Here is a 26,112-nt window from a genome sequence, read left to right on the forward strand (position 1 = left end):
TTTGGCTGGTACAGCATTTAGGTAGGTGGCCAAATGCACGTGAAGGTCAGGACCCATAGTTTCCATCAGAACATCAACCCATCATACTGTCTTGATCTCGTCGACCATCCTGGTGCCATATTTCTCCTACTCAGGGGCCCCCATTAACAATGGATTATCAGCCAAACGTTCGTTGATCTAATTTATATGAAGACTTTAGACACCCATGATCCTGTAGACGGTTCATCATTTTTGTCACGTTCCTCCATTCCTGGTCAATTTTTGCATTATGGAAGGGACATTATTCCACGGAAAGAGACAAATGCCATTAGGGACACTGCCATTTGGCTGGTACAATGTTTAGGTAGGTGGTCACATGCACATGACGGTCAGAACCCAAGGTTTCCACCAGAATATTACCCACTTACACTGTCTTCTTCCCGTGTAGACCATCCTGGTGCCATCTCTCTTCCAGGCAGGGGCCCCATACACAATAGATTATCGGCCAAACCAGTAGGTGAGCTCAACCTTCGTTAAACTAATTTGTATGAGGACTTTAGACACCCATGATCCTGTTCCTTCCCTGGACCACCTTTGGCAATATTATACACTTTATACTTGGAGGAACGAGTAAGAATGGACTGACCTCGTGTGGTCATCACAAATTGTGCCCTATAAGAGTCACTTTGATTCTCCTGCTTGCCCATTTTTTTGGTCTTCCAGTACCTCAATTGTAAGGACTGATGTGATCATTATTTTGTCTTATGTAGCCCACCCTATGATGGTGCCATGGTAGTGAGATAATCAATATTACTCACGTCACTTGTCAGTTGTGAGATCATGGCTGGTCATATTGTCTTGGTGGTCATGTACTGGAGATCCCTCCAACCGAAGGTCCTAATAATGATGTTGGCACTAAGTTATCAAAAAATGCGAAAATACTTAAACCATAACGTTAACTAAAACGGAGTATGGGAACTAATATATTTCCATTCACTTAATAGTACCAACTCGTCACAGGGTAAAAAAAAACAATATATAACATATGATTAACTTTTCTTTGTGCCATACGGGCAATTGGAATTACAATTTTTATTAGCTCTGTATTAATTGTGGATCACAATCAACTCAAAAACGTTTGGCACAACAGTAAGGAGCTTTTTAGAGAGCCATGATGGGATAGCTCAACCAAGAAGATCATATTCTTGCAAAAATATCTTTTTGACAAGAAAAGGGCTTATTGATACTGCATTGGGGTCCTCTGCTGTGTCAATCGCTGGTTGTGGGGCCATGGATGGTATCGAGACAAATGGGGTTGACCAAAGTCCTTTGCGTTGACACACATCTGTCAGGTCCATGGCATTGACCCACATCCATCTAGTCCATTGCTTTGACCCATGTCAGTCGGGTCCATAGCGTTCACTCAGGTTCGTCAAATCCATGGCATTGACCCATGTTTGTTGTGTCCGTGGCATTGACCTAGGTCTGTTGTGTCCATGCATGTCATGTCTGTAGCATTAACCCACGTCCATCATGTCCATCGCGTTGACCAACATCAGTCAGGTCCATTTCATTGACCGATGTCTTTTGTGTCCATGGCGTTGACCATGTTTGTTGTGTCTATGGGATTGGCCCATGTCCATCCTGTCAATGTCGTTGACCCATGTCCATTGCGTTGACCCATGTCTGTCTGGTTCATTGCTTTGACCCATGTCAGTCGGGTCCATTGCATTGACTCAGGTCCGTAGTTTCCATGGCATTGATCCATGTCATCTCTTAAGCGTTGACTCACATCCATTGTGTCAATTGTGTTGACTCGCGTCCGTCATGTCCATGGCATTGAAGCATACAATGAAAAATGCCACTTGCTAACTTGAAAGTGTGAATAATGAAATGCATACCTGCCATGAATATTAGGAAAAAGGAGATATTTAGCAATCGCATTGATCAATGTAACTGAGCCTCAAAACCTCGTCAAGGTATATCTCTATATTGGGGTCCCTAGCTCTATGACCCTGTGTGTCATCTCATTGCAATTAAAAACTTTTTTTTTTGGCTTGCACTCAGAATATATATTAGTGCTCACTTCAGTTATCCTATTTAGTATTATGAAGTTTTTTTTCTGAATGTGAACACAGCTCCGCCCCTTTCGGCCATGTTTTTTCCATCTCCTATATAAGAAAGTCCTTGATTACCCCTCTCCACCCATAGCAGTTTTTAATTGCAATGAGATGACACACAGTTAGGGTCACAGAGCTAGGGACCCCAATATAGAGATATACCTTGACGAGGTTTTGGGGCTCAGTTACATTGATCAATGCGATTGCTAAATATCTCCTTTTTCCTAATATTCATGGCAGGTATGCATTTCATTATTCACACTTTCAAGTAAGCAAGTGGCATTTTTCATTGTATGCTTCAATGTTTTTCGGTACGCTTATAGCATTATACTATTATCTAACTTTGATGTGCAGCCTTATCCTTATGTACTATGTATTTTTTTGGCTTGCACTCATAATATATATTAGTGCTCACTTTTGTTATCCTTAGTATTATGTCCATGACATTGACCCACTTCTGTCATGTCCATAGCATTGACCCATGTCCATTGTGTCCATTGCTTTGACCCATGTATGTCTGGTTCATTGCTTTGACCCATGTCAGTCGGGGCCATTGCATTGACTCAGGTCAGTCGGGGCCATTACGTTGACTCAGGTTGTAGTGTCCATTGCATTGTCTGCCATGTCGATAGCGTTGACTCACGTCTGTCTTGTCAATTGTGTTGACTCGCTTCTGTCTTGTCCATGGCGTTAACCCATGTCCATCACATTGACACATTTCCGTCATATCCATGGCATTGACCCACATCCGTTTGGTCCATCACTTTCACCAACGTCAGTTGGGCCCATGGCATTGACCCACATCTGTTGGGTCCATGATGCTGACCCCCAACCATCAGGTCCATGGCATTGACCCCCATCCGGCAGGTCCATCGTTTTGACCCACATCCTTTTGGTCCATCGCTTTCTCCAACCTCAGTCGGGTCCATGGCATTGACCCATATCTGTTGGGTCATGGTGCTGACCCCCATCCATCAGGTCCATGGCATCGACCTCCATCCGGCAGGTCCTTCGTGTTAACCCACATCCATGGAGCTGACCCAAGCCTCTAAATTCCTTTCACTTAATAAAACTTTTGCATAGAGAACGGCAGACAGAATGGAGATGAAAATTTCTAATTATTTTCTATATTCCAATGAATATACCCAGCGCCATCACCTAATATTCGCCACGTACTGTCCTAATAAAGGGTTGATACAGATGAGTGAGTACAATGAGTTGTAAAATCGTAAATGAAATCCATTCTCTCGTGAAATAAACCAACGTGTCACACTGACAAACAAAGACATTGAGGGATTTTGGCAAACGCGCCTGTGGTTTTGCATTTGTCGGTGATGGCGGAGGAGCATGACAGGGGGATGTTTACCGTTCTTATGATTTCATTAGCCGTGTGTCTTTTCTTTCAAGGACAGGATTTGAGTGAATAATTGAGCATTGTTTTTGGATTCCGCGAAGACAAAACTTGCTACAAAATAAATGGTAATCTCTGTGTTTAAGCCACAGAGAACGACAATGAGTAATTATTGTCAGTCTGAGAATCAGAAGTCAAATGTCGTCTGCCAAAACAGAGAACGGAGGAAAACAAAATCGCAATACCACAGACAGGCGATGTTTACATGATGTGCCTGCGTGTCACGGGAAAGCCATTCTTGTGGTCTGTTTGTCATTGAGAATGTAGTTTACTGATGACATCACTGGTAACTAGTTTACTACATGTCCCTGTGACATCACTGATGACAAGTTTTCAATGTGTCCTGACTCCTGATGACATCACTGATGACAAGTTTTCAGTGTGTCTTGATGACATCACTAATAACACGTTTTCAGTTTGTCCTGATGACATCACTAATAACAAGTTTTCAGTTTGTCCTGATGACATCACTAATAACAAGTTTTCAGTTTGTCCTGATGACATCACTAATAACAAGTTTTCAGTGTGTCCTGATGACATCACTAATAACAAGTTTTCAGTTTGTCCTGGTGACATCACTAATAACAAGTTTTCAGTTTGACCTGATGACATCACTAATAACAAGTTTTCAGCTTGTCCTGATGACATCACTGATGACACGTTTTCAGTGTGTCCTGATGACATCACTAATAACAAGTTTTCAGCTTGTCCTGATGACATCACTAATAACAAGTTTTCAGCTTGTGCTGATGACATCACTAACAACAAGTTTTCAGTTTGACCTGATGACATCACTAATAACAAGTTTTCAGTTTGACCTGATGACATCACTAATAACAAGTTTTCAGCTTGTCCTGATGACATCACTGATGACAAGTTTTCAGTGTGTCTTGATGACATCTCTAATAACAAGTTTTCAGCTTGTCCTGATGACATCACTAACAAGTTTTCAGTGTGTCCTGATGACATCATTGATAACAAGTTTTCAGATTGCCCTGATGACATCATTAACAAGTTTTTAATTTGTCCTGATGACATCACTAATAATAAGTTTTCAGTTTGTCCTGATGACATCACTAATAATAAGTTTTCAATGTGTCTTGGTGGCATCACTAATAGCAAATTTGTCCTGATGACATCACTAATATGTTTTCAATGTGTCCTGATGACATCACTGATAACAGGTTTTAAGTTTGTCCTGATGACATCACTAACAACAAGTTTTCAATTTGTCCTGATGACATCACTAATATGTTTTCAATGTGTCCTGATGACATCACTAATAATAAGTTTTCAATTTGTCCTGATGACATCACTAATATGTTTTCCATGTGCCCTGATGACATCACTAATAATAATTTTTCAATGTGTCCTGATGACATCACTAACAACAAGTTTTCAGCATTTCGGCTTACATCCCCAAGCCTATCTGACACAGTTGAGAAAGGCTTGGGACTGTAGGCCGAAACGCGTTGTCACTCGTAAATGTGGAATTATGGAATAATATCTAAAGACAAGAAACAAATCTTGAGAAACTGAAACGCGTCATTTGTGACTTCTTTATATGGAATAAAATCTAAAGACAAGAAATCATAAGAGGCTTCGGAATAAAATGTGAATAAAATGTAATTATGGACTAAAATTTAGAGAAAAGAAATAAATATTTTTGAGTGCCGGTCGTCATTATTAAATTGAGGATACTTGAGGATACCACCCGGTGACACGAGCACCACTATCTGAGAGGTGTGCCCACCTGAATACTTTGCGAGCACCATCCTATGATGATATCATTGGGGGTCTCGCCATATTTTCTTACTCAGTCTTCCTCCTTTATGTGAATATCTACTTATCTTACCTGTCCCCCAAAACTTGACTTCATAGTGTGAACTCGGTGCAGACGATGGACAGTGATAACACTTTGCGTTCCTGGAAATTTTAAGACTCTAATCTCCACCATTTTTGACCCATTCTGCACTTTTTCTATTGATTTCGGCTTTTCGTACAGTATCTCATCATTACATCTTCATCTGATCATGACCTGAGTCTTCTCAAAGGAAAAAAGAAATACAAGCGAAAGCAAAACAAAGGCTCGATATCTCTGTTTCCCACAAGCTGTGGAAAATCACTAATTAAATTGGCAAATGCCCAAAATGCAACAATCATTTGGCTTCGTATCTTCCTATTGCCGGTGAACTGAATATGTTCAATATGTTTCACTTTGCTGTCTTTGGTTCCCCCTCCTTCTTCTAACATGTTGGCCAAGTCTGATGGCCATTTTCCACTCTTTAAAATGTAAATCCATGATTCGTTTGGTCTTCTGCCCAGCTGTCTGGAGATTTCTATCTGACCTTAAGGCTGAAGCTGCCCATCGGCTTCCCGATCTTAGATAAACCCGTCCAAAACTACTTTCCAAAAGCTGATTATCCTCGTCTTTCCTTGTGTTGTGCTGAGCTTCTTTACGTCCGTAACTAAGGTGTCTGCCAAAAACAAAAATCATTATTAGTCTTTTCAATTATTTTAGCAAAAGCCAAAAAAAAAATCTATGGGTAGAACTTGAGTTTTGATCAAGACTGGTGGAAATTGAAGTTGACCCTTGACAAGTGTCCCATTTTATCCAAGATAAGATGCTCCAGATTCCATTCATTTGGCCACATTTTTGGACACAGACCATCAGTCTTGTTGGATTTGCTTTTATAGAAAAAAATCTGGGTCGAACTTGAGTGTTGATCAAGACTGGTGGAAGTTGAGTTTGACCCTTGACCAGTGTCTCATTTTACCTAACATAAGATGCTCCAGATTTCATCCATTTGGCCATATTTTTTGGATACAGACCATGAGTCTTGTTAGATCGGCTGTTATAGAAAAAACCATGGGTAGAACTTTAGTGTTGATCAAGACTGGGAGAAATTGGGACAGGTGTCCCATTTTACCTAAGATTCAATGCTCCAGATTCCATCCATTTGGCCACATTTATGGAAACAGAAAATCACTCTTTTTGGATTGGCTTTTATAGAAAAAAACTATAGGAAGAACTTGAGTGTTGATCAAGACTGGTGGAAATTAAGGTTAACCCAAGACCAGTGTCCCAATTTACCCAACATAAGATGCCCCATATTCCATCCATTTGGCCATATTTTTGGAAACAGATCATCAGTCTTGTTGGATTGGCTTTTATAGAAAAAAAACTATGGGTAGAATTTGTGTTGATCAAGACTGGTGGAAGTTGAGGTTGACACTTGACCAGTGTCTCATTTTACCCAACATAAGATGCCCCATATTCCATCCATTTGGTCACATTTTTGGAAACAGATAATCAGTCTTGTTGGATTGGCTTTTATAGAAAAAAAAATATGGGTAGAATTTGTGTTGATCAAGACTGGTGGAAGTTGAGGTTGACCCTTGACCAGTGTCTCATTTTACCTAATATAAGATACTACAGATTCCATCCATTTGGGTACACTTTTGGAAACAGATCATCAGTCTTGTTGGATTGGCGCTTATAGAAAAAACTATAGAGAGAACTTGAGTGTTGAATAAAAACTGTTGGAAATTGAGGTGGACCAGTGTCCCATTTTACCTAAGATAAGATGTCACAGATTCCATCCATTTGGCCCCATTTTTGGCTATATATGATCAGCCTTGTTCGATTGACTGTTGTAGAAATAAATATGGGTAGAACTTGAGTGTTGATCAAGACTGGTGGAAGTTGAGGTTAACGCAAGAACAGTGTCCCATTTTACCTAACATAAGGTGCTCCAGATTCCATCAATTTGGCCCCATTTTTGGATACGGACCATCAGTCTTGTTAGATCGGCTGTTATAGAAAAAAACTATGGGTAGAACTTGAGTGTTGTTCAAAACTGGTGGAAGTTGAGGTTGACCCATGACCGGTGTCCCATTTTACCCAACATAAATAAGAAGCCACTAGATTCCATCCATTTGGTCCCATTTTTAGATACAGACCACCAGACTTGTTGGATCAGCTTTTATAAAAAAAAAAAATATGGGTAGAACTTAAGTGTTGATCAAGTCTGTTGGAAATTGAGGTTGACCCAAGACCGGTATCCCATTATACCCAACATAAGATGCCACAGATTTCATCCTTTTGGCCACATTTTTTAATACAGACCAATAGTCTTGTTGGATTGGCTTTCATAGAAAAAACTGTGCGTCAAACTTGAGTGTTGATCAAGACTGGAGGAAGTTGAGGTTGACCTAAGACCAGTGTCCCATTTTACCTAAGATAAGATGCCACAGATTCCATCCATTTGGCCCCATTTTTGGCTACAGACATCAGCCTTGTTGGATTGACTTTTAGAGAAAAACTATGGGTCGAATGTGAGTGTTGATCAAGACTGGTGGAAGTTGAGGTTGACCAATGCTCAACATTAGATGACCAGATTCCATCCATTTGGCCACATTTTTGGTTATAGACCATCACTCTTGTTGGATCAGCTTTTATAGGAAAATCAATGGGTAGAAATTGAGTGTTGATCAAGAGTGGTGGAAATTGAGGTTGACCCATGACCGGCGTCCCATTTTACCCAAGATTTTATGGATGTGTCACCTGCCCATCATTGTGTATCTCCACAAGTCATGAGATATCTAAGTTGGTTGGTTGGATACACGGATGGATTGACCTTTTTTTTTACTGTTGGTCGATGATGACCCAATAATGAATAGTCAACTCTTTTGAAAGTGCGTTATAAAAGTTGTTTTATCTCGACGCCAACCTTTTCTCACTCCAGTAATTGTGGTTTGTACAGTGCATGAAGATTTATGGAGTCAGATTGCCAACGTTGCATATAATACATTCAGTCATAAGGTTACTTTGTAATATTGCGCTGCCCCGTGATGAATGGTTTGTGGTTTTATATTATAATCATTACCTCTAGTGTCTTGTTTTTACTACATAATAATCCAGTCTAGTTTTATAGAAGCCAGCTCATTTGCAGGATTACATTTTCCTTTTTTACTACCCACACGCGGGGCTCGGTGCCATGTGGAAGTGTGAAGTGAGGACAGAACTATTAGTCGTACGAACGAGGATAAATCAACTAATGCTCCTTCCATATCTCTTGTCACCAAATATTTACAGCTGATCCTCTCCACAATCATTAAAGCCTATCCTTTCATACAAAACGTGTAGAAAAGAACCCCCAGAAGAAGTGAAAATGGCTTTTGGTGCCAATTTTGCACATAAACGCTCCCCATTCCCATACTGTGTAACTTGCCATCCACCCTTTTTGATTGGGAGGTTTCTATTCATTAGCATTCTACCAGCACTATAGGTTCTGGAACTTCCCTTCCTTTGATGCATTGCTCCTGCCATTGTCAAATGTCCCGAAACAAAAGCAGCAGAATTCCCAGTACTTTTTTGCATCTTTATAAATGTATAAATGTGTCTGTTGTTACAGGTTCTCCATGCTAAAGGACGATGCAGGATGGCTCTCTATTAACCCAGTGAATGGCACAGTCAACACAACGGCACCACTCGACCGGGAATCCTCGTTTGTACATAACAGCACTTACACGTCCCTGATCCTAGCAATAGACAATGGTGAGTACTGAGCATCCATATTTGTAGAGACCTTTTGCATGTTGGGTGGAAAAGGGAATCCTTAAATATTGACTTTTGATGAGTATGAACTGTCTACTTTTTAGGGATCATGCACGTGGTCATATTGAGCATGTGGGCGTGTGATTTTACGTCCGTAATTTGATTTTAGGTGCAAACGGTACCTTGAATTTTCTGTATTAATCATGCACCATAGCAAACCTTGCTTATATGGGAGAAAAGTGACCTAAAGATCAACCTGGACTGTAATATGGACCCATGGGGACTGTGTTACCCTACGAGAACACAACTTTGTTGGGTTTGTGAGTAGCGTGGCTCTGGGCGGTAGTCGTGGGTGAGGTTTGTGTCTTCAGCACCCCACCACGCTTCATGAAGAGCGAGGTCCTGGCTGGGTAGGTGCATCATGTTTAGTGTTGTGTGGGGTAGTCGTCGTGGGTGAGGTTTGTCTCTTCTGCACCCCGGCACGCTACATGAAGAACGAGGTCCTGGCATTCTTCCACACTAGTCACATGCATTGTTCAGGTGGGATTTTGGCCCATTCTTCCACACTAGTTACCTGCATTACTCAGGTGGGATTTTGGCCCATTCTTCCACACTAGTCACCTGCATTGCTCAGGTGGATTTTGGCCATTCTTCTACACTAGTCGCCTGCATTGCTCAGGTAGGATTTTGGCCATTCTTCCACACTAGTTCCCTGCATTGCTCAGGTGGGATATTGGCCCATTCTTCCACACTAGTCACCTGCATTGCTCAGGTGGGATTTTGGTCCATTCTTCCACACTAATCGCCTGCATTGCTCAGGTAGGATTTTGGCCATTCTTCCACACTAGTTCCCTGCATTGCTCAGGTGGGATATTGGCCCATTCTTCCACACTAGTCACCTGCATTGCTCAGGTGGGATTTTGGTTCATTCTTCCACACTAGTCGCCTGCATTGCTCAGGTGGATTTTGGTCCATTCTTCTACACTAGTCGCCTGCATTGCTCAGGTGGGATTTTGGTTCATTCTTCCACACTAGTCACATGCATTGCTCAGGTAGGATTTTGGCCCATTCTTCCACACTAGTCACCTTCATTGCTCAGGTGGGATTTTGGCCCATTCTTCCACACTAGTTGCCTGCATTGCTGAGGTGGGATTTTGGTTCATTCTTCCACACTAGTCGCCTGTATTGCTCAGGTGGGATTTTGGTTCATTCTTCCACACTAGTCGCCTGCATTGCTCAGGTGGGATTTTGGTTCATTCTTCCACACTAGTCACATGCATTGCTTAGTTGGGATTTCAGCCCATTCCACACTAGTTGCCTGAATTGCTCAGGTTTATTTTGGCCCATTCCTCCACACTAGTCGCCTGCATTGCTCAGGTGGGATTTTGGCCCATTCCTCCACACTAGTCACATGCATTGTTCAGGTGGGACTTTGGACCATTCTTCCACACTAGTCACCTGCATTGCTCAGGTGGGATTTTGGTCCATTCTTCTACACTAGTTACCTGCATTACTCAGGTGGATTTTGGCCCATTCTTCTACACTAGTCACATGCATTGCTCAGGTGGGATTTTGGCCCATTCTTCCACACTAGTCGCCTGCATTGCTCAGGTGGGATATTGGCCCATTCTTCCACACTAGTCACCTGCATTGCTCAGGTGGATTTCAGCCCATTCCTCCACACTAGTCACCTGCATTGCTCAGGTGGGATTTTGGCCCATTCCTCCACACTAGTCGCCTGCATTGCTCAGGTGGATTTCAGCCCATTCCTCCACACTAGTCGCCTGCATTGCTCAGGTGGGATTTTAGCCCATTCCTCCACACTAGTCGCCTGCATTGCTCAGGTGGGATTTTGGTCCATTCTTCCACACTAGTCACATGCATTGTTCTGGTGAGATTTCAGCCCATTCTTCCACACTAGTTGCCTGCATTGCTGAGGTGGGATTTTGGCCCATTCTTCTACACTAGTCGCCTGCATTGCTCAGGTGGGATTTTGACCCATTCTTCTACACTAGTCGCCTGCATTGCTCAGGTGGGATTTTGGCCCATTCTTCCACATAAACACTCTTGACATCCTGCAGGTCCCCGACTCCTTCTATTAACTCTGTGCTTTACTGTACTTTAGTTTCTTCCATACATTTTCTATTGGATTCAGCTCTGGTGATCGGCTCGGCCATTCTAGCAGATTTATTTTCTTTCTCTGAAACTAGTTGAGCGTTTTCTTGGCTGTGTGTTTTGGATCGTTGTCAGCTGGTCTTGTGGCTTTTTGCACCTCTCTTTCTTCATGTGTTGAATACTTATTCCCTGTTTTATTTCACATAATTTATGGACATCTATGATTTGATTTCTTTGCCTGTGTGGATTGGATGGGTTGTTACCGACATCTAGTGAAAAATTAATGTCAATAACACTTTTCAAAATATGTTTACTTGGAATATTGGTGACTTATTCTCTGTATTTAAACCTCACCCCTGCGGAGCGCCAAAAACCACAGGGAGGCTGTATCACATGCCCACTTTGGCCATGGTTTTGTCATTCCAGCTCCTCGTGTGGTTCAGTTTCGATAGTGTCCCAGCAAAATGTTTAGGTGTTTCAGATGAGGCAATCTCGATTTTGGCCAGCAGATTTGATTTTTTTTCTGAATAGATTCAGTCCAAATCAAAGCAGTCTGAATCTGTTCTTCCGTCACTCTTTTCCGCATGACCTGCGTCACTCGCCCATGTGTGCACCTCACAATTTGAGAAACCTGTAGGACCCACCTAATTCTATTGGGAAATACTCTGTCACTGTAACGCCTGCCTGGAACCACAGACTCAGACTGGCTGTAAGGGACAGGCTAGAGGAAAGTCGCTCATAAAGCAGGACCCCAAGAACTCTGAAACCCTTTAACGCCTATACAGGGATTTGGAATTACACAAATCCCCGAAGATCCATATCTATGGAAGGCTGCAGTCCAATGAGAGTAGTCGTCAGGCAGGGTTAAACCAGGAGATACAGAAAAGGGACACGATCAGGGAGGCAAGGACGTAATCAGAAAACCAGGCAGAGGTCAAATCCGGATCGGGCAGCAAGGTACAAAAACGGCAGACAGGAGGGTAGTCAGAGAACAGGCAGAGGTCACAAATACAGAAATCACAAAACAGCATGGGAACCAGGAATACAGAACTATCTCTGGCAGCAAGCAGCAGACAGGAGGGGAATTAGAAAGGTGTGGTGTCTTCTGAGTGGCTGTAGCTGAATGGTGATAACTTCAGCTGGAAGACACACGCCACTGGCACCAACTCCTCTCCTATCACCAGCACTATCCACAGTGGAAACACGGCGCCGCCTGGTGATCGATGGAGAAGTCATAGGAGCGGACTCTGGCAGAGACGTGACAGTCACACAGTGTTTTGCTCTAATCTTACCAAGTGTCATGGCGGCATCAGATGCTGTTCATACCACAGACTCTGACACTCCTCATTATACCTTCTCTGGGGTTTCTGAGTTGCACAGGCAGGCTCGGACATCAACCAGCTGTGTGCTCATCAATGATTGGACTAGCAGGAGTTAATTTCTGCTAGCCTGCTGCTTACCGTTTGAATCACATGTTATGAGAGACCTATCACAGTTACTCCCCACCTTTTTAAGATGGATGATTTGTTTTCCCATGCCGACTATAGCTTTTTGCTAAACCGGTCCGTGTGCTATTACTGGTGAATTACTGCGTGTTGCTTGATGTGCTGTGGAATTCCTCCTGTCATCTAGTTCACTAATGGACACAGACAAAACAGGGCCCCTGCGCAAGAACAGTATATGGGCCCTTTGGAGCCCAAAAACCCATCAAACTCCACAATTCAATCTGCCTTGGTGGTGGAAATGGCCCCCCTGACCTCCTAGGCTCTTGTGTGGTTGCACAGGCTGCACTAGAGATATGTCCATCCCTGGCCTGATTATTTCCTCCCTGCTCTTTGTTTTCCTCCTTATCATTTGTTGTCTGCTGTGTGATAGAGTTTTAGTTTCTGCTGTTTGTCTATCACTGTTGGTGTTAACAGGCTCTAGTCCTGCCCTCTCCGGGGTAGGGAGGGAGGAGGTACTAGATCAGCACTGGTCAGGTGCTCAGTCAGGAAGGCGGCTCAGACATCCTCACCATCAGAGGTAATTCTGAGATAAGGGATACCCAGTGCACCCCTAATCTGAGGGTCAGTCTAGGAACCCCGCTCTCCCCATAAACTTGCAACAAATACATTTTTTGCAAATATGCCTACGCTCCACCTCCAGGAATGTCAGGAATGATAAAAGTGAATGATAATTTGGCTGAAAAGCCGTAGGATCCGGTGAAAGGTGCAGACATCACTGACTACAGGTCCCTTTTAAAAAGAAGTTTTCCCAACAAAAGTTTGCCCCACGGACGTGCCTTGTGCCCTCGCTGATTTGTTTATTCGGCAGTTAATTTTTGTCTTCATATTATATTTTGGCTGGCATATCTGCAGCATCATTAATGCAAGTCGAGTCAAGTAATTTCACCAGGGTCACGCTTGGTCTCGGAGGGCTTGTCAGAGTTTTGCAGATGCGCAGCTTTATATTATTTGCATACAAATGTCTTTGCCCGTGTTGGTAAATTTGCATGATGTAGCAAGTTGCTGTAAGCTGCAGGGATATTCATCAATACTTTCTATATCGTGCTGCCACGCCGTGCTGACCTCAATCTCGCTGCTTGGCTCCTGTTTTGGGAAAGTTGAATCTGCGCTAATGGCTTACCGGTGCTATACAAAAAGGACATACTGGGACTCGCGGTCCTAACGTATTGGGGGAAGAATGAGAACAAGAAGAACATTGAAGAATGACGTAGTCATACCAGCAGGTTCATGATCAGAAGACTGGTCTCACCAATTACCTCCATGTGTAGGATAGTAGACTGAGGCCTCCTTAGATCCCAAGCTGACTCGGAAATCAAACTGGCTAGTTTTGTGCCCCCTGCCCACTCATAGAGAAAGCCTGTGAGTCCTGCTCCCCCTCCACTCATAGAGAAAGCCTGTGAGTCCTGCTCCCCCTCCACTCATAGAGAAAGCCTGTGAGTCCTGCTCCCCACTCATAGAGAAAGCCTGTGAGTCCTGCTCCCCCTCCACTCATAGAGAAAGCCTGTGAGTCCTGCTCCCCACTCATAGAGAAAGCCTGTGAGTCCTGCTCCCCCTCCACTCATGGAGAAAGCCTGTGAGTCCCACTCCCCCTCCACTCATAGAGAAAGCCTGTGAGTCCTGCTCCCCACTCATAGAGAAAGCCTGTGAGTCCTGCTCCCCCTCCACTCATGGAGAAAGCCTGTGAGTCCCACTCCCCCTCCACTCAGAGAGAAAGCCTGTGAGTCCTGCTTACCCCACTCATAGAGAAAGCCTGTGAGTCCTGATCTCCCCCCACTCATAGAGAAAGCCTGTGAGTCCCACTCCCCCTCCTACTCATAGAGAAAGCTGTGAGTCCTTCTCACCCCCACTCATAGAAAAAGCCTGTGAGTCCTGCTCCCTCCCACTCATAGAGAAAGTCTGTGAGTCCTGCTCCCCTCTCAATCATAGGGAAAGCCTGTGAGTCCTGCCCCCCCACTCATAGAGAAAGCCTGTGAGTCCTGCCCCCCCACTCATAGAGAAAGCCTGTGAGTCATGCTCTCCCCTACTTATAGAGAAATTTTTCCTACCAACACCCCCTCACCCCCTCCAATAGTCTATATTCCCTAATAATAACATGGATTCTGCTCATCCCTATAATACCCTCTGTTTTTATATATATGTATATATATATATATATATATATATATATATATACTGTATTTGTGTTATGAAGCAGTGCCCCCGCAGCACCCGCTGACTCATTCCTGCACGTGCCGTATTTGCCGTGCTTGCTGCACAGATTAATTGGCGCATTCTGCTTCTACCTGTTTTGGTAGAAAATAGACAATTAGTTTTGATGGCAGCACAATTAATGTCCTTATCTCGTACTCGCCACTGCAATAATTAAGTATCTTCCTCCAGATGCAGCTCTTTTTGCTATTTAAATCTCATAAATTGTCGGCAAAATATTGCTTTAATATGTCATCACGCGGCCTTGATTAAAAATTAAAGTTATGAAACCAGTGCTTAATACAGCGGCTGTGCTCCGCTGCTCATTACCAGATCTGAGGGAGATTTCCTATCTCAATTACCACATACAAACTCATGACTACAATGCGGGTGGCATGCTAGATTTACTGTGCCCATACATAATTGGACGGGAACAGGAATGCTATCAGCAGGTGAATGGCTAACCTATGATTGGACGGAAACAGGAATGCAATCAGCAAAGGAATGACTATCCTATGATTGGACGGGATCAGGAATACAATCAGCAGGTGAATGGCTAACCTATGATTGGACTGGAACAGAAATGCTATCAGCAGGTGAATGGCTAACCTATGATTGGATGGGAACAGGAATGCTATCAGCAGGTGAATGGCTAACCAATAATTGGACGGGAACAGGAATGCAATCAGCAGGTGAATGGCTAACCTATGATTGGACGGGAACAGGAATGCAATCAGCAGGTGAATGGCTAACCTATGATTGGATGGGAACAGGAATGCTATCGGCAGGTAAATGTCTAACCTATGATTGGATAGAAACAGGAATGCAATCAGCAGGTGAATGGCTAACCTATGATTGGATGGGAACAGGAATGCTTTAAGCAGGTGAATGGCTAACCTATGATTGGACTGGAACAGGAATGCTATCAGCAGGTGAATGGCTAACCTATCATTGGATGGGAACAGGAATGCTATCAGCAGGTGAATGGCTAACCAATGATTGGACGGGAACAGGAATGCAATCAGCAGGTGAATGTCTAACCTATGATTGGACTGGAACAGGAATTCAATCAGCAGGTGAATGGCTAACCTATGGTTGGACTGGAACAGGAATGCTATCAGCAAGTGAATGGCTAACCTATGATTGGATGGGAACAGGAATGCTATCAGCAGGTGAATGGCTAACCAATGATTGGACGGGAACAGGAATGCAATCAGCAGGTGAATGGCTAACCTATGATTGGACGGGAACAGGAATGCAATCAGCAGGTGAATGGCTAACCTATGATTGGATGGGAACAGGAATGCTATCGGCAGGTAAATGTCTAACCTATGATTGGATAGAAACAGGAATGCAATCAGCAGGTGAATGGCTAACCTATGATTGGATGGGAACAGGAATGCTTTAAGCAGGTGAATGGCTAACCTATGATTGGACTGGAACAGGAATGCTATCAGCAGGTGAATGGCTAACCTATCTTTGGATGGGAACAGGAATGCTATCAGCAGGTGAATGTCTATCCTATGATTGGACTGGAACAGGAATACAATCAGCAGGTGAATGGCTAACCTCTAGTCTGTCGAGGGTGGAGGATGAAAATTTGCTCCATTTTATGGATTGCAAGAAAAGTCCCTTTAATTTAAGCCTTATTTGCACTTAATAAATGCCCCCACATCTACCAAAGGTGGATAAAAAGTGTACCCCAAAGTTTCTGCCTCTCATAAAATCTGTGATTTTACCCTGAAGAAGGAGCTATTGCTCCGAAACACAGAGAAATACATCACCACTTGTCCAAAGAAGTTTCTAGTCTGATACATCATACGGCAGCGTGTTGGTTAACCCCTTCACCTCCTACTCCGTTTGGATCTATAATATGGTGCCCATAGATTATTCAGCTGCACTCCGAACTGCCTCCATTGAATTGGACCATGTTTTGTGGCTGGTTTTCCCCATAAAATCACTAGGTCTTTAATACTAAATTCTACAGAAGCACCATAAGACACAAAATTGCCACTTCTTATAGCATTGGAGAGTGCACACTTTGGACCAACGGTTCAGCCATACTGTTGGTCAGACTTGTCAATCATCAAGAGTGTACTAGTTCATCAGCAAGCAGGTATCACAGGGGGATTTTTGTAGGCATCACCAATAATCATGGCAGCATCAGGATCTATGGAAACTACAGAGTCTGGCACTCTGGCTGCTAATTTCTCTGAGGTCTATGATCAGCGCAGGGAGACTCAGGCATCAACCCACAGACTTAGGCAGGCTAGCAAGCGTTAATCTCTGCTGGTCTGCTTGTTAGTTTCCTTTGATCAAATACTGTAGGGGAACCGGTCACATACGCTCTCCTCCTATATATGTTGGCTGAACTATTCCATTAATTCCAGCTATAGAGCCTCTATGCTGGTCTGGTGAGGTGTTGTGATACAGACTTACTGGTGGTGGTTGTTGTGCATTGTTGCTGTGATTGGTTGTGGTGTTAACTCTTGTTGTCTTTTTGATTCTACCTTCCTGATCTTGATTTTCTCCTTTTTTATTACTGTTTGTTCCTGTGAGTTTGCATTGTGTCTGAGTTTTGGTATTCCCCTGTCTGAGTTATAGCTTACCTATAGTGGTCTGGTGAGGTGTTGTGATCCAGACTTACTGGTGGTTGTGGTGCATTATTGCTGTGATTGGTTGTGGTGTTAACCCTTGTTGTCTTTTTGATGCTACCTTCCTGATCTTGCTTTTCTCCTTTTTTATTACTGTTTGTTCCTGTGAGTTTGCATTGTGTCTGAGTTTTGGTTTTTCCCTGTCTGAGTTATAGCTTACCTATAGTGGTCTGGTGAGGTGTTGTGATCCAGACTTACTGGTGGTTGTTGTGCATTATTACTGTGAGTGGTTGTGGTTTTAACCCTTGTTGTCTTTTTGATGCTACCTTCCTGCTCTTGCTTTTCTCCTTTTTTCTTACTATTTAGTCCTGTGAATTTGCAGTGTGTCTGAGTATTCGTTTTCCCCTGTCTGTCCTGTGTTGCCATCACACTTCTACCTCTTCCTTTCCTGGGGGGAATGTGTTAGAAAATTGATGCTTTTTGCCTGTTGTCCTGATTCCTGATGAAGGGAGCTAAGTACTCTTGAAACGCGTTGACCTGTGCATGAAATAAAGAAACATTAATTCTATCATTGGTCCGATTTGGTCAATAGTGCGGCTTTGAAAATCCGTCTTCTACTGTTCCCTGGGGGGAAGTAACAGATTAGATCTGGTCAGGAGAATAGCCAGGCATGAGACTCGGGCATCTCCACCATTACGGGTAACCCTGAGGTTAGGGGTAGCCTAGGGTTCCCTGGTGTCCACCTCCAGAAAGTTTTGATGCTACCTTCCTGATCTTGCTTTTCTCCTTTTTTATTACTGTTTGTTCCTGTGAATTTGCAGTGTGTCTGAGTATTCGTTTTCTCCTGTCTGTCCTGTGTTGCCATCACACTTCTACCTCTTCCTTCCCTGGGGGGAGTGTGTTAGAAAATTGATGTTTTTTTGCCTGTTGTCCTGATGAAGGGAGCTGAGTACTCCTGAAACGTGTTGACCTGTGCATGAAATAAAGAAACATTAATTCTATCATCGGTCCAATTTGGTCAATAGCGCGGCTTTTAAAACCCGTCTTCTACTGTTTTCTGTTCCCTGGGGGGAAGTAACAGATTAGATCTGGTCAGGAGAATAGCCAGGTATGAGACTCGGGCATCTCCACCATTAGGGGTAACCCTGAGGTTAGGGATAGCCTAGAGTTCCCTGGTGTCCACCTCCAGAAAGTTTTGATGCTACCTTCTTGATCTTGCTTTTCTCCTTTTTTATTACTGTTTGTTCCTGTGAGTTTGCAGTGTGTCTGAGTATTCGTTTTCCCCTGTCTGTCCTGTGTTGCCATCACACTTCTACCTCTTCCTTCCCTGTGGGGAATGTGTTCAAAAATTGATATGTTTTGCTTCTATCCTGATGAAGGGAGCTGAGAAATCCTGAAATGCGTTAACCCGTTGACTCTTGAAAATGGTGCACCACAGCCCAAATGGTGACTCCGTCTGAACCATTCTAGTCAATGGCCCCGTCAGCGCATACGTCCGAAACCCGTTTAGCGGGGAGGTTCGGACGGAAGCCCCGATGGGACAACTGAACAGAGATCGGAGCGCAATGTGAAAGGGGCCTTAGCCTTTAATAAAAATTACGGGTAACCCTGAGGTTAGGGATAGCCTAGAGTTCCCTGGTGTCCACCTCCAGAAAGCATATACTCCTGAAAATGGTGCACCACAGCCCAAACGGTGACTCCGTCTGAACCATTCTAGTCAATGGCCCCGTCAGCATATACGTCCGAAACCTGTTTTGCTGGGGGTTCAGATGGAAGCCCCGATGGGACAACTGAACGGGGATCGGAGCGCAATGTGAAAGGGGCCTTAGCCTTTAATAAAAATCTGATCTTGCCGTACTCAGTTGGGAGATATTTCTCCTATATGTGACCATCCCGTGGTTGAGACACAGTTATTATGGAGTTCTTAGGTTTTGGATAATCCGGTACTTCTAAATACTGTATGAACCACCCCCTAAAAATGTTTGAGTCACTAAATAAAAGGAAAATTGGTAAAATTGTGTTGACCTACTATCTATCCAATCTTATAAAAATGGATTTCGGAGACTACGGGCAAGTCGCCAGCAGCATGCCTCTAGAGAGAGATAGTGGAAGCTTCGAGCCGCGTATCTCCGCATACTGTAGAGATAAAATGATAGTTAAAAGTAGAAGCCATTAATTGACTTTCTCATTCTCTTTCCATTCGATTATCGCCCGTCCCTGAATAATATACAGAGATACATTTCTATAACAGGGCAAAAACCACATTATCAAATCTGCAAAAGAAAAAAAAAAATCAGGTCTTACGGTCGGCAGGTTCTTAATTCCGAAACGTTTTTTTTCTATTTTTTCCATTTTGATATCATTGACTAGAAGGGGAGAAAAAAAAGATAAAGACGCGTTCAGACACTATCAGTCCGCCCTGGAAATAATGCATTCAGAATTAAAGACAGCGATTTAATTAAATGCATGAAAGGCGACTTTTGTGATCATATTTCAAACACGCCATTGTGTTCTCAACCATTCCGTCTAGCGACTTTTCTTAATAATACATCAAGATCCAAGAATGTGTTGGGATTCGTATTACAAATTCAATTAGTCCAATCAAAAGTGAAAAAAATAATTTATTTTTCATTAAAAGGGGGCGGGGGGGGGCTTTGCTCGGGAAGTTTCAGACACAATAGGAAGCGGTGTGTGCTCTCTGCTCGGCTGGTTGGGACGGATGCCGCGCCACTTGTCACATCGGGGCTTGTGTATATTACGCGCCTCTGAATCCGACAATTGTTATATACGCTGTCGCTACTAAGTATCCTATCATATCGCGAGGCTCGGGGTAGCCGTCCATGCCGGTGGCGGGCACCGATAGCCGGACACAGACCCTGTAGCGCCCCTGAATACATCAGGGTGCTACAGGGAACTGCATCCTGTTTCCTGAAGATGCAGGACCTACCCCCCCCCGGTTCCAAGTTCCCAGAAACCGGTGTCACTTCCATGAGCACCACAAATCCCAATCAACACCTCACATCATGACCTGTCAGACACACCAGTGGGTTGGTCCAGCTGGAAAAGGGCCGCCCACCTAGGGGTCAGGCAGGCTGGTAGGAGGGAAGAAGTTAGTATAGTGAGAGCCCTCAAAGTGAGAGGAGCTGGGGAGTGTTAGCTCTTGGGGACCTAGAAGGACCGAGGTTGGGTCACAGACAGTGGTCCGGGACCGGTAGCAGTGACATTGGAAGAGGGTGTGACGGACATAGTCTTGGAGAACTGTCGGCACCAGCAAGCCCAAAAGAACTGACCGGTACCGAGCACGACAGGGTACAGGACCCCAGGTCAGGAGTCGATTCAACGTCCTGACAATTGACTTACAGAGGATGGGCACCTTCAGGGACCTTCCCAGCGAGCTCAGAGACTGAGGGCATCAGCACACCGCGGGGGACCAAGTTTTCCACAGAAAGAAACCCACTACAGTCCCAAGCGCCAGCCCTTGGGAGCAAGTCTTCACTTAAAAACTGAAGAACGGGACCCTACAGCTTCAGGCTATAGGGACCCACATGGACACGAAACTGTGCACGGAGGCAGGCTCCGGATTACTATGTGACATTGGTGGGACCGGGTACTTGGACGGGCGCCCCGCAGCGGTAGCGGCACACAGAGACTTTGGTTTACCTGCAGTGTGTGTGTCTCCTTTTTAAACCTCATCCAGCACCACGACTACCCACAGTGAGTACCTTGGTCCCCTGCACCCGGCTATCCCAAACAACTACCAACACCCCTGAGCCCGGGGCCTTCCCTACCTGTAGAGGGACTAACATCAGGCTGCTCAACTCCATCTGCCCCGGTACGCCTTACAGCAGCGGCGGTACTCCCATTACCGCAACTCACAGGTGGCGTCACGAACTTATCCCCTGTAAATACCCCCTTTATACGGATCAAAGTGTCTGCCAAGCCGGGTCCGGATGACCCCCTCGAGCCACCACGATCCCGGATCTGAGCAGCCCGACTAACACCAGGGCGGCACAACCCTACATCGGTGGCATTATATTGTGTTTGACTGATGTTGGAGAACTTGCAAAAATAATTGTTGCATTCGTAGCAAATGTACATTCCATGTATTACCCTCGTGGGAAATTTTGGGAAATTTTAGGTTGCACAATTTTGTGTTTTCAGGCGCTCCCTTGCCTCACTAGTCCACTTCTGATTAACCTAAAGTTTGGGCGGCACCGTTTCGTTGGTGGTCTGAATTGTGCGCTCTCCGACAGCTGTGCAGGGATCTGTGCAGCGCTTATGTCATACAGTGACTTCCAGGGTTCTGTCAGGTATAAGGGACCTTCTGGTGAGTGCCAAACACACAGGGTAGACCAGGAACATGATATAACAACCAAGGCGCGAGGGAGAGGGGAGCGGAATCACCTCCTAATACTCACCTGAGGCTGATCCCTGCACTCCCAAACATCCCTATACAGGTCCTTCCCCTGTCGCCGGTCATATGCCTAGGCTCTTGCTGTCCCTAAACTAACCCTGGCTAGTGAGGGCCAGCAAGACGCTAGTCTTGCTACTACAAATCGACAACACGAGGTAGGAAAGACAGACAGGGGAGAAAGACACAAGAAATAAAACTCCGGGAGGAACTTCTCAGCTACAATTGAGGCGACACCTGAGTTGTCTTCAGAGACTGGCTCCTTCAAAATGGACAGCATAGGAATGAGCTATAGCCAGCATAGGGAGGCGTGAGGAGCGTATATTTATAGCAGAAGGAAGTGGCTGCAGCTGAGATTACAACTACCTGTTAGATCACTGCAGGATAGAAATGAGCCTTAGCTCCTTCAGTGCCGGAAGGAATTAAGTACACTCCAACTCAGGGTAAATGGCGAGTGGGCACTAAAGTGGATCTGCGATCCACAATACGATGTGACCTTTTGACCCCAGATCCCCCTCCTCTGGTCAACTCCTGCCGTGCCATTCTCGTGACAGCTTACAAGCTGTTTTGTAGAGTTCTTCTAAGCTCTGCCTTCCAGTCTTACACGGTAAATTGCAAATGTGATTGTTTTTACAAGCTTTTGGCAATTTTACTAATTAAAGAACCTGTGTATAACCCTCTAAAGGAATTGTACACTTTGGAAAATCCTACTTGTTATAAGAATGTCTTGATAATATATATATATACAGTTATATACTGCTCACCAAGTGGAGATGCACCCGATGATCGTTTGAAAGCTTAGGAGACTCTGTTTTCCCACAGCACTCCCACAGGTAACAAAAAGTATTGCAAAATTCCACTAAACTGGACAGGTATTTGCTAGATGAAGCTCCTGCCATGAAATACCCTCTAAATTGTAACGTATCCTCTAGAGAACACCAAATTCATTTTTGGAAATTAGAAAACCCCTTTAAGTTATCTTCTGAAATAGTCTAGACTTATCCTTGGGGTCAATGAAATGAGAGTCTATTGGTTCCAGAAAACGAAGGGTGAGATTGATTCATAACTTCTCAACCATTGGATTGGATTTTTCAATGAGCCGAGATGGTGACAATCACTTTCAGTAGCAATAAGGGATTCTACGAGATGGTAAATAACCAACTGGTTGAGTTGTCCATGGTTGGGTCTGGTACTGCTGCTCCCCGTTTGCAGACACAGCCCATAGACCAGACTAATGCAGTAACGATGTGGCGATGACTTTACATTCTAGAAATTAATGGAATTGTACCTTTTTTCTTTCCCCAGGCACTCCTCCAGCAACTGGTACCGGAACGTTACAAATTACATTAGGAGACGTTAACGACAACGCACCGTTTATCTACCCAACCTCCGCGAAAATGTGCGAAGACTCAAAAGACCTCAACGTCATCACTCTAGGAGCATGGGATAAAGATCTTCATCCGAACGCTGACCCCTTTAGGTTTGAATTGGGAAAGCAATCCGTTTCGGATAAATCCTGGAAAATCACACAACTGAATAGTGAGTGTCATCGCCGCTGTTTCCATACTAAACATGACTTTTGTACGACTTCATTCTTTCTCTATAGTCCTAGTGGGCGGGCTTTTAGATTGTGTGATGACAGAGCTGTGCTGTGAGCCAATCATATGTCTCATCCCTCCTAACGCCCCCTGTTATTCCCATAAAACACTGAGCAAGAAGCTGCAGCTGCATCCCCCTCCTCCCTCACCTACACTCACTGTACTAGAAGGATTATTAGGTGACTGGCGAGAGAGCCTGTGGACAAAGAAAGTGATTTAACCTCACAGCAAGTGTTCAATAATGTGTATATATACTAGAGTACTAGAGAAAAACAATTTAAATCACCCTGGTCTGGCATATGGTCTGGCATATGGTCTGGAATCTGGTCCGGCATCTGGTCCGGCATCTGGTCCGGCATCTGGTCTGGCATCTGGTCTGGCATCTTGTCCGGCATCTGGTCCGGCATCTAGTTTGGTATCTGGTCCAGCATTTGGTCTGGCATCTGATCTGGCATCTGGTCCGGCATCTGGTCCGGCATCTGATCTTGCATCTGGTCCGGCATCTGGTCCGGCATCTAGTTCGGTATCTGGTCCGGCATCTGGTCCTGCATTTGGTCCGGTTCAGTTGCATCTAGTTTTCACTTCTGCACTCCGGTTGCTTCTTGCTTTTAGTACACCCCATCATGACATCTTGGGGCCCAGAAAGCACCAAATGCAGCCAGGATTACGGGAGCAGAAGTGAAGAACGGCTTCCATGGAGAACCAGATTGGACTTTGACATAAGCGTTCATCAAATTCCTGCAAGCCTTTGGTTGATATACACAATAAATGTTTCACATATGATGCCGTGATGACTTGGGCTCAGGGACATGGCTGTACCATCAGTAGCTAGCGTACACTGTATATCACAGCTAACTCTCCTCTACCTTGGCCTGAATCTCAGATTAAGTCATTAAACCCCTTAGATGCAGCAATCCACGACATCTACGGCATCTAAGTGGTTAGACAAAGAGGCTCCATCTCTCATCCCATCTTCCCCCTTTTCTTCATAACATGGTCACATGTTACCAATGGGCTGTCATCCTAACAATGGACTCCTTACCCCTAAAGTTTCTGGACCTCTATTTTTTTTTTCAGTTTGTCACCTCCAAAAAACCCCATAAAACATTTTCAATCAATTCTGAAAAATAATGCCATAAACAAAAAAACAACCAAGCAAAAAGAAACGAAAATGTATGGCTCTGTCGAAGGAAGGATGAAAGAGGTTTTCGAAATGTGGGGAAAAACAATGAAGCTCTCAAAACTGAAAAGAGATGGGTGGGTTTGACTTCAGAAAAGTTCAGTTATGTTTTCGTTTCACACATTTCCTTCAGTGCAGCAGCGCTGAATTCTTCATTTGGCTGGAAAAACCCAGTACACCCTCCCCTGGAAGTGTTCGGTGTATGTGAGTGAAGACCCACACTGCCCAATTAGTAAGTTCCTTTGGGGTTCAGGTCAAGTCCAGGTCCAAAACCGAACTTTATCTAAAGTCCGGATGAAGCCACCGAACCGAACTTCCACTGGTCCATTCATCTCTAATCTCAGCCACTAAACCCCTTAGATGCAGCAATCCATATCATCTACGGCATCTAAGCGGTTAGTCTAGAAAGAAGCTCCATCTGTCATCCCATCTTCCCCCTTTTCCTTATAATATGGTCACAAGTTGCCAATGGGCTGACATCCTAACAGTGGCCTCTTTTTAACCCAAAACAAATCTCCCAAATTTTAGAACCACTGTTCTTTTGGTCAAAAAAACCCCAAAAACATGTATGGTCAAGTCCAGGTCCCAAAACGAACTTTATCTAAAGTCCGGATGAAGCCACCGAACCGAACTTCCACTGGCCCACTCATCTCTCATCTCAGCCACTAAACCCCTTAGATGCAGCAATCCATGGTCACAAGTTGTCAATGGGCTGACATCCTAACAATGGGCTCATTTTAACCCAACATAAACTCCCAAAATTTCAGGACCACTGTTTTTTTGATAAAAAAAAAAAACTTATATAGTTATGTTGAAGGAAAAATGAAAGAAAAATTATGGAATTCGAAACGTGGGGAAAAACAATGAAGCCCTCAAAACTGAAAAGAGATGGATGTTTTTGACTGAGAAAAGTTCAGTGACGTCTTCCTTTCCGCACATTTCCTCCAGTACAGCAGCATAAGAGTCGTCATTTGGCCTGAAAAGCCCCTACAACCTCCCTCAGAAATGATCTGTTTATGGCTGTTTGCATGTAACCCGAACTGCCCAATTAGTGATTTCCATTGGGGTTCAGGTCAAGTCCAGGTCCCAAAACCAACCTGAAGTCTGGATGAAACTGTCAAACCAAACTTCCACTCACCCAATCATCTCTAATCTCAACCACTAAACCCCTTAGATGCAGCAATCCATATCATTTACGGCATCTAAGCGGTTAGACATAGAAAGAGGCTCCATCTAGTCAAGTTTGGGTCCCAAACTGAAGTTTATCTAAAGTCCAGATGAAGCCATCAAACCGAACTTCCACTGGTTCGCTCATCTCTAATCTCAGCCACCCTTATATGCAGCAATCCATATCCTCTATGGCATCTAAGCAGCTAGACATAGAAAGAGGCTCCAGCTATCATCCCATCATCTCCTCTTTTCTTCATAACATGGTCACTAGTTGCCCATGGG

At 44.2% G+C, this 26,112-nt stretch overlaps 1 protein-coding gene across 1 annotated transcript in view; it reads left to right on the forward strand.

Moving 5' to 3' along the window:
- The window catches only part of CDH13 (cadherin 13), an 867,885-nt gene that overhangs the window by 787,419 nt on the left and 54,354 nt on the right, over positions 1 to 26,112 (forward strand). Inside the window, exons 11-12 of the mRNA XM_075326087.1 lie at positions 8,928 to 9,070; positions 23,188 to 23,421. Coding sequence (XP_075182202.1) covers positions 8,928 to 9,070; positions 23,188 to 23,421 — 377 coding nt within the window. The remainder of the gene's footprint in view (positions 1 to 8,927; positions 9,071 to 23,187; positions 23,422 to 26,112) is intronic.

The sequence above is a fragment of the Anomaloglossus baeobatrachus genome, chromosome 10 (genome assembly GCF_048569485.1).
Source record: "Anomaloglossus baeobatrachus isolate aAnoBae1 chromosome 10, aAnoBae1.hap1, whole genome shotgun sequence".
NCBI lineage: Eukaryota > Metazoa > Chordata > Amphibia > Anura > Aromobatidae > Anomaloglossus > Anomaloglossus baeobatrachus.